Below are 16,611 nucleotides of genomic sequence, written 5' to 3'. Positions count from 1 at the left end.
GGCCTTGCATCTATTTATACATTTGCCCTATACAAACGGTTATCATCAATTATATTGTTGGCATGTTTGCGCCATTACTGGATTTGAATAACACTGTAACAGTTTAGTATTGGGACCAATTCTCACTATTAACTAGTTGCTTATTAGCTTGCCTATTAATAACATATTGGCTGTTTATTAGTACTTCTAAAGCACAAATTCTACATGACCATATTTTACATTTCAATAACTAAACTTTAGAACTAGCTTACGGAATACGCAGGAAACGTAGTGGTTTATTGAGACAAAAGTCATAGTTAATGGTTTGTTGATAAAGAGAATTGGACCTTCAAATAAAGTGTTGCGAATAATACAATCTTTCTGCATCACTTTCAGTGTCTGCGATTCATTCCTAGTGAATTTCCTCTTCTGTGATCAGTCTGCAGTCTAAATGTGTGGGATACATCTATAAGGGCTTAAAATGAAACTAAGGGTACAGGCCTGGACCATCAGGGGGTGCAGAGCAGTGAGTGGGCTGGCTGAGAGAAGCTGTCCTTGGGTGGTAAAAGAGACATTGTGAACACACCAACCTCCTGGGTAACTTACACTTGTGGGGTGTCACCAAAAGGTCCAGATTCTTCTGAGAGAGATTAGGCCATATCGCCATCATCTCCTTCCTTAGTTCAGCATCCATCTGGTGCTTATCTACGCCTCCTATTTAGACAGCAACAGGTACACGTACACACATATATGCAAACGTATTTCCACAAACACACACACACAGACACACATACACAATTTGTGTTAAGCTTTGAACAATGTAGTGTCCAATCTTATGTAGAAATACTTTGCACAAAATCTTACAAATGCTATATCTTATGAGTCATTATATACAGTGGGGTCTTTTTTGAAGTTTGGCCAGGTTTAGAATATATCTGAATCTCAGGTCTTTAAACCGTATACCGTTATAGACAAATACATCAACAGTTCAAACAACGGGAATAAAAGAATAAATAAGTGCCAAACCTTCCCCACCCTTGGCGATCTTGATGTCCAGAGCAGTTCGGATTAAGGCCATAAGTGTGGAATTAAAGTGCACTGTGTTGTCATCAGCGACTGGCAGATCCATGCGCAGCAGTCTCTGTGGAGAGCCAATCAGGAGCAGTTAAAGCAGTGCCTCTGAGATATATGTGTGCTCTGAACCTCCAGGTAGGGTGTGCTTTTGGTGTGTGAGAGGAAATGGGAGGGGGGAAAGGAAGGAGGGATTTTCAGGGTTAGCTCTGTGACCTTTGATACTCAGTGCGAGAACTAATTTAGAGCTGTCTTAGTGCCATAATCGAGGAGGAGACCGATTAATGGCTTATAAGATTGCTGGGGAAGTTAATCTATAAAGAACAGTTCTGTGGTCTAGAACAGTGGCTTTCGTCTGGTTGGTCACAACCCAAAAATGGGTAACAGGTCTGTTCTCAGAGAACATAAAAAAAAAAAAAAACCACAATGCTTAGTGCATTTAATACAAATAAAACTAACACAATTGTTTACAGTTAGATGCAGCAATAATAAACAAGCTTATCAACTTTTAAAATTGATGGGAAAAAATTTCCATTTCTTTGGTTGCTGACCTATTTTGCAGTTTTTTTTTCTGCAGATTAATTTGTGATTTGGTGGGACGACAGATTTAAGGACAGATTATTATTATTATTTTTTAAAGCAAAACCAGTCAAAAACCACTGATTCAGATGTCCATGAAACTGAGGCATCATTTGGTACAAATCAAATTTCTGTATGGTGGTGTATTTTGTTTTTATATCAGCACATCTGAGCTGTCAGTCAAAGAGCTTTTCCAGGAGGAGGTTCACATATTAAACTCAGACCAGCGGATGAAATAATACATTAAAACATCATTACATAAATCTCAGTGTTTTAAAGTATAATTCATCCTGTACTGATCTGGGGAAAGATTATACTTAAACACAGAAAGTCATAATTGCATTGCACAGGGTTAAATATTACCTCAATCCTTCCGTTACCATGACACCCTCTGCGATGCAATCACCCACGTTACCCGGTGGTCTCCCAGTCCCGCTCCATCCCAGAAGAAACACTCACCCTCCACCCCCAATACCCTTTTCCCAGCATGCATCATGCATTCACATGCATCACAGGACATGCAACGGCGCAGCCAACACTGAAAGCATCATCTAGTTGGTTCGTTTCAGCTCATTCATTTAGGTTTAGTAGTGTTTGCTGTCACTGAGACTCAATCAAAGATGGGCTACTGGATAAAACAAGATGTCGATCCAGATTCTCTGGTCTCTCAATGCAAAAAAGATGGGCGCAGGCTATTGGTTTAGGTTAGAGCAGCATTCTCCAGAACAAAAAAAAAAGGAAATGGCTTTGTGAGTTGTTGTTGTGAAGAGGATGAGCTAAGAGTGAAGATTCGGCTGCCTGCTGCGTAAGGGCAATACTTTAATGCTACGGATGATAAAGAGAAAAGCAGTGTGCTGTCAGAGAGGAGTACCGGAGCAGAAGTTGGTTTAGGACTGACAGCTTTTACAGGAGGAGTTTGGATGGCTGAGATGGTAGTGATGAAAGAGACAGGACAGAGACAGTGACACCAAATTTAAAGAGAGCTCAAAAGCTACATGATAATCCGAGAGCGAAGGAGAGTGAAGCGGAAAATAAAGCTACAGGAAACGTAAGAAGAGAAAGCTCTACCACAGGCTGGTCACATTGTCTACAGGCGATCCTCTATTATGGTCCCTAATGTTTGACAGGGAGAAAGAGGGTGAATGCAATGGTCGTGGTCACTGTTCTTCATTCCTCTGAGGTTAGGGGGCAGCAGAGACCCGTTAGACAGGAAGTGACCCGTCTGACGGAATACACAGAGATTGTTGGTCTTCCACCACGTGTTTATGTTGGTGGAGATCACTGAACACTCTATGAAGCAACATATTTTACAAAATGGGAGATCAAATGGGACAGAGAAAAATGGAGGGGGTGGGGCAAAGGTAAGAGAAAGGAGATCCCAGATTTGTTCAATGCTCATTAAGGGCACAGATCTCCTTTCCTTCTAGCTGTTGTTCATTGATCGGAAGGTGAAATGTCAGTGTACTGTTGCAGACAGACAGAGAGAGAAGGAGAAAGAGAGAAGAAGCTAAGGGAGTATCTTGTGGTAGGGACCAGTGGCCTGGAAGGCGGGGCATGCAGATGATTGGCAGAATGTAAAGAGGAGGGGCTGGAAACAGATAAGAACTGCATTGACAGAAGAAAGAGAAGTGGGAAAAGGATTACTTGTGCATCATACAAAATGACTTGATTTGTTCCTTTATAGGGCCATAACGCTTCCCAAGGATTACATGTGTGTTGTTGCATATGTGTGTGCATCTGTTTATTAAGCGAAAAAAGAGAGACAGAGAGCTGGTCCCAAGAGGAAAGGGTCCCTAAGAGAGCGGCATCCACAGAGCTGAGGGACTCGGAGGACTAAAGCCCTTCAGGCCTTCCTACCACTGCTGCACACGCACATTTGGGGGTGTTTTTTAACGCGCGCGTGTGTGTGTGTGTGACGATGTGAACAGACAATATGCACGTGTATGCGTTAACATGTGTCCCAGTTTGTGTACTCATGCACTATTCTATGCCATTTTGTAGTAGTGTATTCACACTAAAAATTTGATGCATGATGCACTTAATTAACTGAAATAACAAAGTTTGGAATGTGGAACACTTCGTGCACTCAATTGTCGCCGCTTTCCTTACGTAGCATAAGTGGAGGGACAATCAGACTTTGATGCTGGATGGCAAATTAACCATATATAATTCACAAACTAGATGTCAGTGCATATTATACATGCATAGTGTGTAGTGCATATTTGAGACACCTTTTTTGTTCATCACACTGCATCTCAGACCTGAAATTCAATTATTGATCACTTCTGTACATTAAAGCATAAGAATCCTGCTTTAATGTATTGATAAAGGTGTAGAATGTAAAAACAAATCTGAGACCTTTGTGTTTCGTCCTTTGAAGTTTCAAAAGCTATGAAAGTGTTGGTTAGTGTTTAGGTGTACGGTGCAAAAGTGCTGAGAAGGTTAGTCCGTTCCCGCTTCCCTGTGGATCGGCCCGCCTCAGTCTAACACCCTCGAACCCGGCCCTGCCACCAGAATCACAATAGCGGCCTCCGTCAGACAACGAAGGAGGAAAAGAAGAAGAGAAAATAAAGAGAAAACACCAACAGTACAGACACAGCGCTGGCCACTCGGAGGCCCTCTACCTTGTAGGCAACCCGTGCAGGGCACTTCTTCCCCAGGCCTAACGGAGGAGACATGTGCCTGAGCATCTCATACATATCCCTGAAACTGATTCTGCCACTGGGCCACCGAAAAACAAAACAAAAACCAAAGGAAATGTGCATGGGAGAGAGAGAAAGAGAAGAAGAAAAGGGGTAAATCAAAAAAGAAGGGATTGGGAAGCAGTCGGGGGAAGTGGGAGAGGAGGAGAGCAGAAAAGAGCAGAACAAAAAAGGTTATTGGCCTGGCGGAGAGGAGCGGCTTGGTAAACTAGGCTGCGTGAGACTGATGATCGGTCATTTGGGAATAAGGGGTGGGGGGAGGTGGGAGGGGGTTGTGCTGAACCTCTTGAGTTGCTAAATAGGCGTTCTATGCAATGGGGCAGGTTGCATAGAAGAGCACGCGGGCTTCAGAACAGGCATAAAGTCCCGCTGCTGGCAGGGCGTTGTAATGAAGTTTAATGTCAATGCAGTTTCTGTCCCCCTCCACCCAGAACAATGCACGCTACCATACCAGCTAGGCCTAGCCGTGCCTCAACAGCAAGCAAAACAAAAATCAAAGATGGCTGATTCGTTTTTTTTTTTTTTTTTTTTGTCTTTCGCTTTAGTGGTTTTCTCACACACTAGTGCACTAGTTCATGCTCCTGTAAGTGTCGGCATTGTCCTGCACATTCTCATTGTCATATCAAGTAGAATGCACGTAGAAATGGTGAGAGTACAAAAACATTGTTGAAAAGAAAGAGAAGAGGAGGTAAGCGACATTCATTGCATTCTGGATGCTAGCAGGTAATATTAGTTTTTAAGTGGAAGTCAAACCTTGCAGGCCACCCTATGAGGACATTTCTTGCCTAAGCCCAGAGGGGGGTCGATAACTCGCAATAAACTGTACATATCCTTATAATGAATGCGCCCGCTGTAAGAAGAATACAGGGAAGTTAGAGAACACAACTCAGAACAGAGACATCGGCAGGAAGAAGAGCACAAGAACAGGAAGAGAAGCACAGAATCACACACACATTTTCTTATTTGCTCGTCACCCGTTTGTGCCGTCAAATCTGTTCACACACCTCCATATTCCTTTCTTCACCCGTCTCTGCTCCACTTCGTTTTTTTCCTCTTATTCCTTACTTTCACTTTTCAGTTTTCTTTCTATATTTCCTCTTTACCTGGCTTCCTTCCTTATTCTTTTACTTCCTCCCTCTTTCTTTTTCTTATTTCCTTTTGTTTTCTTCCTCTTTATTTACTCATTCCCTTACATTAATTCCTCCCTTTCTCTTTTACTTCAGCATTTTTCTCTTCTACCTCCATTTCCTCCATTTCCCTTCCTCCCTCTTTTCTTTCTTTTCCACCTTACCTTACAAAAATGTCCTTATTCTATATATTTCTCTTTATCATTTATTGCTTCCTTCTTTTCAGTTTTCCTTACTTGCTTCCTCTTTTCTTTCTGTTAGTTGTATTCCTTCCTTCATTTTGCTTCTACTTCTTTTTCCCTTCCTTTCATTCTTTTTCCATCAAGTCTTTCTTTCTTGTTTCTTCAGTTGTTCCCTGCTTACCTTTTCCAATCCTCTTTCACTTCTTTAATTTTCTTTTACTTTTTTTGGGCTTCCTTTCGCTTTCTATTTCTTTCACCTCACATTCTCTTTGCCTTTCTTTCTTACTTCATCTTTTCCTTCCCACCTTCTACCTACTTCTTTCCTCCTTTCCTTTCATTCTTTGTTTTCCTTCCTTCTCTGTGCTCCGCTTTCCTCCTTCCTTTCTCTATTTCTCCCTTTAAGTTTAATTTCTATTTACTTTTCCTTTCTATATTTCTTCCTTCTTTTCCTTTTCCTTTTTACTACATCTTTTCCTTTCTTGCTTCTTTTATACTTCATTTTTTCCCCCATCCTCCTTCCTTCTTTCTTGCTCTCTTGTCAGATTGATTCTGCCATTCAGAATGAAGACTCTCTGGAAGACTTATTCTCTGAAATCTTTTCAGCATAATTTCCCTCGGTAAAAAGGCTTTAATCTTGCTTGCGTGTTAAGATTCAGTCCTTTCTAGTCTTCTCTGAATATCTGATTAACTCTCGGTTGCCCACCTACATTACTGTCTAACACACAACATTTGGGTGACAGGCACTGGAATGCAGATACCGGGAAACTTAGCGTGTTCAGTGGAAGGGAGGGGGCTGGCACAGTAAGTTTGGCTTGCAGTATGCAGTATTCCAGAGTGGGAGGGCTGGGACTCACAGAAGGGCACGTAGGAGGGTTTGGGGGGATTGATGGATTTTAGCAGAGCTGAGAAGCTCAAATCCATGATCCCTTTCTCTCAGCTGGTGCTGTGGTGTTCTCCTCCCTGTTTGGTCCACAGTAGGATACAACGAAGCCAGGCTCTGTACGTTAAAGACTTTGTCAGAGGCCTCGGCTTTATAACGATGTCAAAAACGAAGTGTTCCAGCCGAACACATTAAAGAGGGCCAGTGTGGTCTGTTATATAGGACAGAGGTTATATTTACACAAAGCACACTGTCCTTGCACGCAAGTCCAAAATATATTAAAATTGCCTCTTTAAAAAGGTGTGTCCAGCAAATTTAAGGGCCAAATAAATATGAAAAGTAAGGGTCTGTTATATCCAATTCTGCATTTTAAAAGAATCCATGGTCTCACATTTTATGACATTATCGATTAATTACAGAGAAACAAGTTATAGACAGTCTAATGGTATCTATTTAGTACCACCAAATGTGTATTAATAAGTTTAGTGAGATGTGAAATTAAACACAATTTTACATTTTGCTTATAAATTTGCTTCATGTTACTAAAAAGTACTTTTCACAATTAGTATGTAACATACAGGATTAGTATTTAATAAAAGATTGCAAGAGCATGTTTATGTGTGCAAGTGCACATAGGCTCACCACGCAGCTGGGTCATACTCCGCCCAGATTCTCACATACTCGTCCAGGTGATGGGGTCCCAGGATAGAGGAGTCACGCGTCAGGTACTCGAAATTATCCATGATCACAGCCACGAACAGATTCAGCATCTACACACAAGTAAATCACAGGCCTTAGCAGACAAAGCTGTTAAATTGAGCTTTAAATTGCACACCTCACGTATATGGCACTATGTTATTTCTCCACTTTTAGGACATATTAATACAGAAAAATTATGTCACACTATAAAAAAAATGGTCAGTGTAGTTGTAGTTTGTAACATAATCCATCACATTGCACATTTTAGGTAACAGACTGCTTTATGATTTCTTTTAGATTACATTTGATCTTACTCGTTCATCATATTGATTTAAATAGGATGATCTCGTACCACATTGATATTAAAAATAGTAATAAAATGCATTCTGTGCATTTTAAACACTGGGCTTCACAAAGGAACTGCAAGGGTTTGGTCAGTTTAATTAAAAGATGTTAATTAATTAAATCATAATAATATAAAATTAATAATTTAAAATTTGGAATCTTATTGTGTAATCCAGATTACATGTAATCAGTTATTACCCAGCTCTCTCACTCGCTCTCTCGCTCTCTCTCTCTATACACTCACAATACAATATACATCTACATTACACAATACACATAATTCAATGAAAACTAAATTGCAGCTCAGCTTTACGTCAGTGGATATAATCAGTATTGGGAACACATTTGTCTGCATTTTGTTCTGCTGTATCACTCAACCTTTGGAGATCTTTTCATCTGTATTTGATAAAAGCTTTCCAAAAGCTATTTCATAAAATAGCATGGTCAACATTAGCCATGACGAAAAGTCCCCACTATAAATGACGCGTTTGAGTACAACTGTACTCACCAGAAAGGAACAGAGGAAGATGAAGGAGACAAAGTAGAGGTAGGCAAACTCGCTCCCACATTCTGGCTCCGGGTTACCAGAGAGAGGATCACACACCTTCTTCCCCAGACATGAGAGCATGATGTCGTGCCATGCCTCGCCTGTAGCACTCCTAAAACCACACAGTGTTGAACTACGGTTATCAAGTGTTCGTAACCCACACACAACATTCAACACGGCCAGTCTGTGATTCACACACAAACCTGAAGAGCAGCATTAGGGCCTGGAAAAAAGTCCTGAAGTTGTTGTGCTGGTTAATGGCACTCTCACCATCCTCCTCAATCGCAATGTTCCCAAACAGCTATGAAATACAAAAGCCACCTCAGCATAAACCCACAATCTCATTGCCCACTGCCTTCAAATATAGCCGTTTAGCCTTTCTCAGTATGTCCTGTGCAGCCTCCCACACACTCTCACAAACTCACCTGCATGCCGATGATAGCGTAGATGAAGAACAGCATGGCGATGAGTAAGCACACATACGGCAGAGCCTAAGCGCAGCAGAGAAGTCAAAATAAACCACCAATTAAATGTGAGTGAAAACCTGTTACTGGCAGTTGGAGGAGAAATGTGCAACACAATGCCAACATGTTAGTGTAAACTTAGGGAAATTAGAACACATTTTGAGACGACTAGGATAAAAAGGACCCAATTAACCTGAATTAACCCCTACCAAAAACCCGGACTAGATTAAAAAAAAAAGTTGTTTATGCTTAAATTGTTCATGCTTTGGTTATTCAGATTCCACAAATTTCCGCACACAATGTAAATATTCTCTTTCCATAACACATTTCTGACTAGCATACAACACAGCAAGTGCGTTTGTGGCATATTGGATTAATATCATGTGTAATGATTTGTCTAGGTTTTAGTTTACATGCAAGCTAAGCACCTCGGTTTCAGCTTACACAGCTCCAAGGTTATTACTGTTTTCTGAATCTAAAACTATTAAAACACTTTTCTTTTTTTAAAGAATATAAAATATTACATGGAAAATCGAAACTAAATGAAGATTAGTAATGTTGCTTTGGCAACTAACTGACTTTTAATTTGAAGAGGTAAAGGTGCTAACTGAAAAAAAAATCTTAACCAGAAATAAAAATGAAATAAAAATAAAACATAAATAATAAAATAAAAAAGTAATAAAAATAGGTCATTCTGCATTGTCTAACAGTTCAGCTATAAAAAAAATAATGAAAATATAAAAACAAAAGCCAATTCAAAATATTAATAAAAGCTATATAACATAATATAAATAATTATAAAATAACTACACAGGTCAAGCAATTCAATCTGCAACATTACTGATTATAATCAGTTTTTTAAGGGTTATTATTTGTACTAGATTCTTCAAAATAAAGTAGTAAAAAATAATATTAACATTATAATGCACATTTTAACTCACAACTTCATTATTGTTATTGAAATAAACAAAAACAACCTTCATTAACCAACATTTTACCAATAATTTCATTAACAAGACAGCTCTGTGTGCTGTCAGACTCGAAAAAACAACAACAATGCTTGGATACTGTTTTGTATGTGTGTGTAATTTTACCTTGAAAGACTGGACGAAGGTCCAGAGCAGGATGCGTATGGTCTCACCCTGCCTGAGCAACTTAATGAGACGAGCGGCTCTGAAGAGCCTCAGAAAACTCAGATTTATGAAGTTGTTCTACAGAGACAGAAAGAGAGCAAGAGACAGAAATAGAAAAGGGGCAGACAGACAGAGAAAGGAAGTGATGTCAGTCCAAAACAATTGATTACAAACAGTGAAGAAATTAAAAAGGAACTAAGGAAGAAGGAAAGTAGGAATTCAAATCAAACACGGAGAAACCAAAATAATAATAATAATAATAATAATAATCAAACTGACAAGACTGAACAGGCTCAGCATATCCAGTGGTGAAAGAGGGGAAAAGACAAAGATAAAGGGAGGAGGCAGCAACTCATACAAAAAATAATATAGATATATATAATAAAATAAGATACTGTAAGAGTTCTCATTAGGGAAGGGAGTGCACAGAGCCTAACTTCTTGCTTCAGTCAACCAAATGCACTGATCTGTAGATTCACGTGGAATCATGCCAACCACACTAACAGCATACAATGACCAACAGAGGGCACTAGCAAAGACAAGGAACAGGTGCTGGGTTAAAGGACATACTTCAGTCAGTTGTGGGAATGTTTTGTTTATTTATTTTTTGTTGTTTTGGAAAAGAAAAAATATGAAAGCATCAGGAACTGATCGGGAAGAACTGACTGTTTATTGTCCTTTAAGCTGCACAGAGATACCGGGAACAAAAATAGAACACAAGGTGGTTCAAGGTGGATTTAACTCCATATATTCCTTCATAACTGACATATTTAGATGTCTTTAGTACACTTAGATCTATGCGTGTGTTGATGTATTTAAATGTCTGTATGACTGTATGAAGATGCAGTGTCAAAAACAACAATTACTAGCGTTCCCTGTCAGCAAAAAAGCACAACATGCATTCAGGAGACCTGCAGAGAAACACTAAACGTTTAAACTGTGTGCTAAGGATCAATTACACCTCAGCTGAGAGGGGTTCTGTCATACTGTTAGACAAGCAGGGGTGAAAGGTCTTCATGACTCGAGCACATGCATCATTGTCTCATCATCATCATCATCATCAGCCACAGGGAAACAGATGCATTAGATGCATTACTCCGAAAGAAAAATTACAAACCATCTACATGTAGATGTTGCAGAAGCATGGTTTTTAGCAGTATTTTTGGAGGTTGATTAAACAACCATTGTGATCGGTTTATTCAGGTCATGGATATACACATGAGATTCATAGTGCATTTTGATTGGATGGAGTCATCAGAGGGCAAAGCCGCCATAAAGAAGAGTTTAAAGAAAGCATGTAAAACAAAGATAAAACAGGACAAGAATTATCATTATGCATATCAACAAACCTTTCAATTCAAATAAAGGTTGATTACAACAAAAAACATTTGGAAAATGACGCACTTGTCATACGTGGTTTGACAAGTTTTTATCATTACATGTATATTTGACAGTCTTGTAACTGGAGATCTGACTTCAGTCTTTAATTACAAATTTAACAAAACATCAGCACTAAACCCTTCAGGTGGATCTCCAGGTACAGAGTCTTAAAATAAAAATAAATATACGTATTAATATCATATAATACAGAATTTCACATCACATTTCTGTTAAAGACACTGTGAAATTAAAATAAAAGCTCATTCGTGTTTGCTTTGAGGTCATCAGCATGCTTGTGTAGTCCATAAAGCTAATAGAGTAAATTTAATTAAAATGTAATATTCATGGTTTTTCTTTTCTGGGGAAATGGAACAGAAGTATTGATGACTGAAATGCAGGCCCAGTAAAATGCCCTTTAGAATGTGAAAGTCCCTTTCCCCTAATGCAAGCTGTCATCAAGCTGCAATAGCAAGCAGTAAATCATGGTTTTGCCAGACTGTGACGTAAACTAAAGTACTGCTATTAAAAGAAAAAAAAAACATCTATGAAATACATCAATGAATTAATTAAATAAACATTTCAAAGTAACCACATACAAATATTACATGTCCAAATAAATAAATAAATCATATCTAAATAAATGCATGATTGCATCATTAAATTTTCTAATAAATTCTAATTTACAAAGACCACTGATGTAACTAAACTATATAAATAAAAATATTATATTTTCAAATTAATAATAATTTTGATTCTTAAAGACCATGTCTTGATCAGTGCAGTTTGCTTTTCTTTGTTGACAGAAACAGATAGTTTGGGCCGGACATTTTGAAGGGCGTGTAATTATTATTATTATTATTATTAGACATTAGCTATTTGGACAAAGTGTAAATAGTGATAGATGGAATTCACATTAAGAGCAATTAGCAATTAGAGGCTATTTACACTAAATGAAAATAGCATATTTTCTTAGTGATTTTCTGCTATTTATACAACTTAATGCAAATAGTGACGATTATCTGCACCTCAGTATTGTGGCCCATTATAACACAGTATGCAATAATAATGTATTGAGTATAAATTATCATTTTAATTCAAATTATTAAATGGATGCAACCTTATTGGGACAAATCCCTCCATTCACCTGCCCTAACCATTTTCATCATTTCTATAATTTCCTTCATTTCTATTAAAACTAAATGCCTTTCCGAAGTGATATGAGAACTGAAAAGGGAGAAAAAAAAAGTTATTCAAAAGCCAGATTCGAACTCGGGTCAATTGCGTCAAAAAAGCCATAGCACGCACTTTTTACCACCAATGCCACTGGAACCGATATTTGATAATCGTCTTTTATAGTGTTAACTCCAATCACACATGGGGGTCAGAGTTTGTATAGACAGCTTTTGCCAACCAGGCGGGCTATTTGCACTTAGTGTAAACACACTCCGTTATTATTAAACAGGCAACCAGAGGTGTGCAATATATATTGTCTATGATTATATCGTAATTCTCGTTTTAACAATGCGCAACATTTGACAATATGGAGTACATCACAAAAACCAAACAAAACAGCCTTAATTTACATTACAGCCATTAACCATGATTTGCTTGTCACATTTGGGGCGGGACATTCTCATGAGTCGTCAATACTTTTGGTCTTTTGTCCTAGAAAAGAACGGTACTTTTTGAATGTGTAGATTTGATAGTTTAATTGGTCTAATTTCAGGTCAATTTTGATTCCAGTCTTCGAAGTGCCTGTACAACATGTGTTGTAAAACCAAGAAGAAAAAACACATACACAAACACATATTTCACTAATATTTAGTAACAGCCATCATCACTCGCTGGATAATGAATGCATGTTAATATTTAAGTACATTTTTACTGGTAGGTCAGTTTGATCTGTCTGGGGGATAAATGACGACGCTGGAAGAGTAACAGACCTCCGTCACCACTGAGCACCACTGGCTCGCTGATCTGCCTCACACACCAACTGGGACAATTATATAAGACTTTTAGGAGTTCCTTACACCTCAGTGAGCAAGAGAAGATCCTGCCGAGAGTCTCTCAATCACATTCAGAAATACACACAAGCGTACAGACAGGATACACAAACAAACACGCACACACGCACTCACAGATGGCAGCCCTTCTGCTACACACTTACCCCTAGCTCTGTGACTAAAATATCAGTGATGCTGCCAAGTACAGTCACACAGTCGAAGATGTTCCAGGCGTCTTTGAAGTAGTTCTGTGGTAAAAAAGACACAGATGCATTTGTCACCTGGGTTAAAGGAGGATTACACTTGGCACATACATACATTCAGTGACCTGCCGACAGAAAAAAGAGCAAACAATTTATTTTCAATCCCTAGTGCTAATGAAACGTTGTCTCCTTTCCCCTCTTTTAGCTCTTATTCCTTCCTTGAGTTTTCCAGCCTGTGTACAAAAAAAGGGTAGATGCCTAGAAGACCAGTGGCCCAGATGCCGAACATGACGGCCTTTTTGTGAGCTGCCAAGTGAGTGCCTGCAGTGAAACAGTGCATTAGGAACATTCAGTCCACCAGCTGCATGGGATCAAGGGCACCGGTGCAAAGAATGTGTGTGTGTTACATTTCCCATCAACCTCCCGTAATACCCATCATCTTCATTTCGCTCAAAATCCATCCTCCTTTTTTCCATTTTCCACTCCTAATCACTTCAATGTGCCCTCCAGCTCACTATCTTCATGTGTATCTCTTTTAGCTGACTACAACCATTTCCTTTGTTACTCGCACTTCCATGTCCCAACCCTTTTCTCATTTACTTCAGAACGCAACTTCTTTGATCTCTTTTGTCCTTAAAGGGATAGTTCCCCCCAAAATGAAATTTCTGTCATTAATTGTCGTTCCAAAGCCATAAGACCTTCATTTATCTTCTGAACACAAATTAAAATCCTTTTAATAAAATCAGAGCGCTTTCTGAACCTGCATAGACACCAGTGCAATTGAACGTTCAAGGCCTAGAAAACATAGCTAAAATAGTCCATGTGATATCAGTGGTTCAACCTTAATTTTATGAAGCTACGAGAATACTTATTGAGCCCAACGAAAACAAAAACAACTATATTCAACGATTTCTTCTCTTCGGTGTCAGAATTTGACATGCGTTCACAACAGTACCACAACACATGCTTGTGTCTTCATCCGCTTGTTAATAAGCCACAGCGGTTCTACGTCAGAACGCCATCTCCTACATCAGCAGCATCACACGCATGTGTTGTGGTACTCGCATGCGAGGCGGAGACTGATATGGAAGACAAGAAATTGTTGAAAAAAGCTAGTAATTTTGCTTTCTTTGCGCACAGAAGGTATTGTTATAGCTGCATTACATTACAATTGAACCACTGATGTCACATGGACTATTTTAATAATGTCCTAACTGCCTTTCTGGGCCTTGAAGATGTCAGTTGTGTTGCTGTCTATGGGAGGGTCAGAGAGTTCTCAGATTTCATCAAAAAGATCTTAATGTGTGTTCTGAAATTGAAAAAAGGTCTTACAGTTGTGGAATGACATGAGGCTGAGTAATTAATGACAGAATTTTCATTTTTTGGGTGAACTTGTTTAAATGTCTCTCAAGCTGAGCCAGTTTCTGTCAAAAAATGTGGCACATTTCATTAATTCATGTTTGTTTTCTGATTTGTTGGCCTAATGCAACAATGATTCAGTGTGTGCCGGTACATATAGTTTTGTGGCGGGGAGAACATGAGGCATCCTATATAAGCCTTTGATGGTAAAAAGGTTTTAAAAGTCTTTATAAGATGTTGCAGTTTCTATTAATCACTGTATACTTTCACTTGCATTTGCTGCTTAGTAAGTGACAATTCTGCACCTAACATTCACATACATACAATTAAACATGAGAAACTGTACAGTAGACTTACCAGCACTCCGAAGGCAATGATCTTCAATAAGCACTCCATGGAGAAAAGTGAGGTGAACACTATGTTCAGGTTGGCTAATACAGCTTCATAGACATCTGATGCTCCATCATACTAAACAAACGCAACATATTTAAACTGTATTAAACTGTATTTAGAAATTACTCAAATTTTGGACTACAAAAAAAATTCAAACCTTGTAGAACATCGGTACTGGAAATTCATTTTTAATTTTACCCTATTTGTAGAAAGCACTGGTAAACTAACAATGCTAAAGTCTAAAGATTGTAAACTCTGCAATTGTTAGTTTGTACCATCACGAACTTTTAAAAGCAAATTTACCATAAATCGGAAGCCTAATTCACAAAATATATAAAGCGAGATGTATTAAAGTGAAATACTGTCACACCTTCATCATTAGGACAATGGTGTTGAGGGCAATCAAGGTCATGATGGTGTATTCAAATGGAGGGGACACCACAAATTCCCACATGCGGTACTGGAATGTCTGTTTGTTCTGAGGCATGTGTCGCGTGAGCGGTTTAGCATTGATGGCGAAGTCTATGCAGGCTCTCTGAAAACAGAACAGATATGATGAAGTTAGTCAAGCTGAAAATCTGCGGCACCATATCAATGAGATCAATGCTAGCGCTATTCATAAAGAATGAGCTAGACTGATCATTTAGCTTAAACAAAAAAACATCCATTTGATATGTCCTCACCTCATTCTTTTCCAGGCTATACTCTTCCATCATTTTGTCTCCTTGCTCCTGGAAAGTGATGATGATAAGAGCCACGAAGATGTTGACGAAGAAGAAGGGGAAGACCACGAAGTACACCACGTAAAAGATGGACATTTCCATCCGGTAACCTGGACTCGGGCCCTGATTCTCGTAGGTCGCATCCACTGAATGTTTCAGCACCCTGGCGAGTGGCAAACAAAAAAATAACATTGAATATATTGTAACGTGATACGGTAAAATATTTAAGGTAATTGTAACAAGTCCTTAGATATGCCATTAAAAATAACCTCAACTTGACTCAAATAGTAATTTGGGATGAAAACATTTGCATTACATTAGAAAACAGAAGAAATCTCTCTAGTGGTTTGTGATATTGGGTATGTACACTGAACATTAGGTTTTAGGAATTAGGAATTGAGATGTATACATACTGTGGCCACCCCTCTCCCGTAGAAACGGTGAAGAGGGTGAGAAGGGCCCAGAGCACATTGTCGTAGTGGAAATCGTATTTCTTCCATTCCCGCTTCTGCGCCCGCACTTCATTATCTCTTTCATAGACAAGATATTCGCCCCTAACAACAAAATGCTTTTAGAAATACAAGCCAATATGTCTGTTCGCCAGTCTGTTTGTGTGCGTGTGTTTTTGTCTCACCTGCAGTCACGCTCAAACTCCTTGGATTCATCGGTACAGTAGAAGAAACGGCCTTTGAAGAGCTGCACAGCCACCACAGCGAAGATGAACATGAACAGCATGTAGACAATGAGTATGTTCAACACATTCTTCAGAGAGTTCACCACACAGTCAAAGACAGCCTGAAAATAGACAAAAACAAAGAAGAGACAAATTCAGATGCAGCCTGA

General features: G+C 38.9%; 1 protein-coding gene across 15 annotated transcripts in view; it reads right to left on the bottom strand.

Moving 5' to 3' along the window:
- The window catches only part of cacna1aa (calcium channel, voltage-dependent, P/Q type, alpha 1A subunit, a), a 114,434-nt gene that overhangs the window by 21,445 nt on the left and 76,378 nt on the right, over window positions 1-16,611 (bottom strand). For 10 of the 15 annotated variants that reach the window (XM_052550429.1, XM_052550432.1, XM_052550430.1 and 7 more), the window contains 14 exons: window positions 16,403-16,563; window positions 16,182-16,322; window positions 15,730-15,931; window positions 15,417-15,581; window positions 15,011-15,121; window positions 13,256-13,339; window positions 9,670-9,786; window positions 8,537-8,602; window positions 8,315-8,412; window positions 8,073-8,223; window positions 7,163-7,290; window positions 5,085-5,181; window positions 1,006-1,120; window positions 586-693 (listed from right to left, as the gene is read on the bottom strand). In XM_052550429.1, coding sequence (XP_052406389.1) covers window positions 586-693; window positions 1,006-1,120; window positions 5,085-5,181; window positions 7,163-7,290; window positions 8,073-8,223; window positions 8,315-8,412; window positions 8,537-8,602; window positions 9,670-9,786; window positions 13,256-13,339; window positions 15,011-15,121; window positions 15,417-15,581; window positions 15,730-15,931; window positions 16,182-16,322; window positions 16,403-16,563 — 1,744 coding nt within the window. Of the gene's footprint in view, window positions 1-585; window positions 694-1,005; window positions 1,121-4,253; window positions 4,351-5,084; window positions 5,182-7,162; window positions 7,291-8,072; window positions 8,224-8,314; window positions 8,413-8,536; window positions 8,603-9,669; window positions 9,787-13,255; window positions 13,340-15,010; window positions 15,122-15,416; window positions 15,582-15,729; window positions 15,932-16,181; window positions 16,323-16,402; window positions 16,564-16,611 lie in introns of all 15 variants that reach the window. The other 5 variants (XM_052550422.1, XM_052550423.1, XM_052550433.1 and 2 more) reach the window with 3 other exon arrangements.

The sequence above is a fragment of the Carassius gibelio genome, chromosome B3, assembly GCF_023724105.1.
Source record: "Carassius gibelio isolate Cgi1373 ecotype wild population from Czech Republic chromosome B3, carGib1.2-hapl.c, whole genome shotgun sequence".
NCBI lineage: Eukaryota > Metazoa > Chordata > Actinopteri > Cypriniformes > Cyprinidae > Carassius > Carassius gibelio.
Note: the sequence above shows the minus strand (reverse complement) of the source record. Positions and strands in the feature narration are given on the sequence as shown.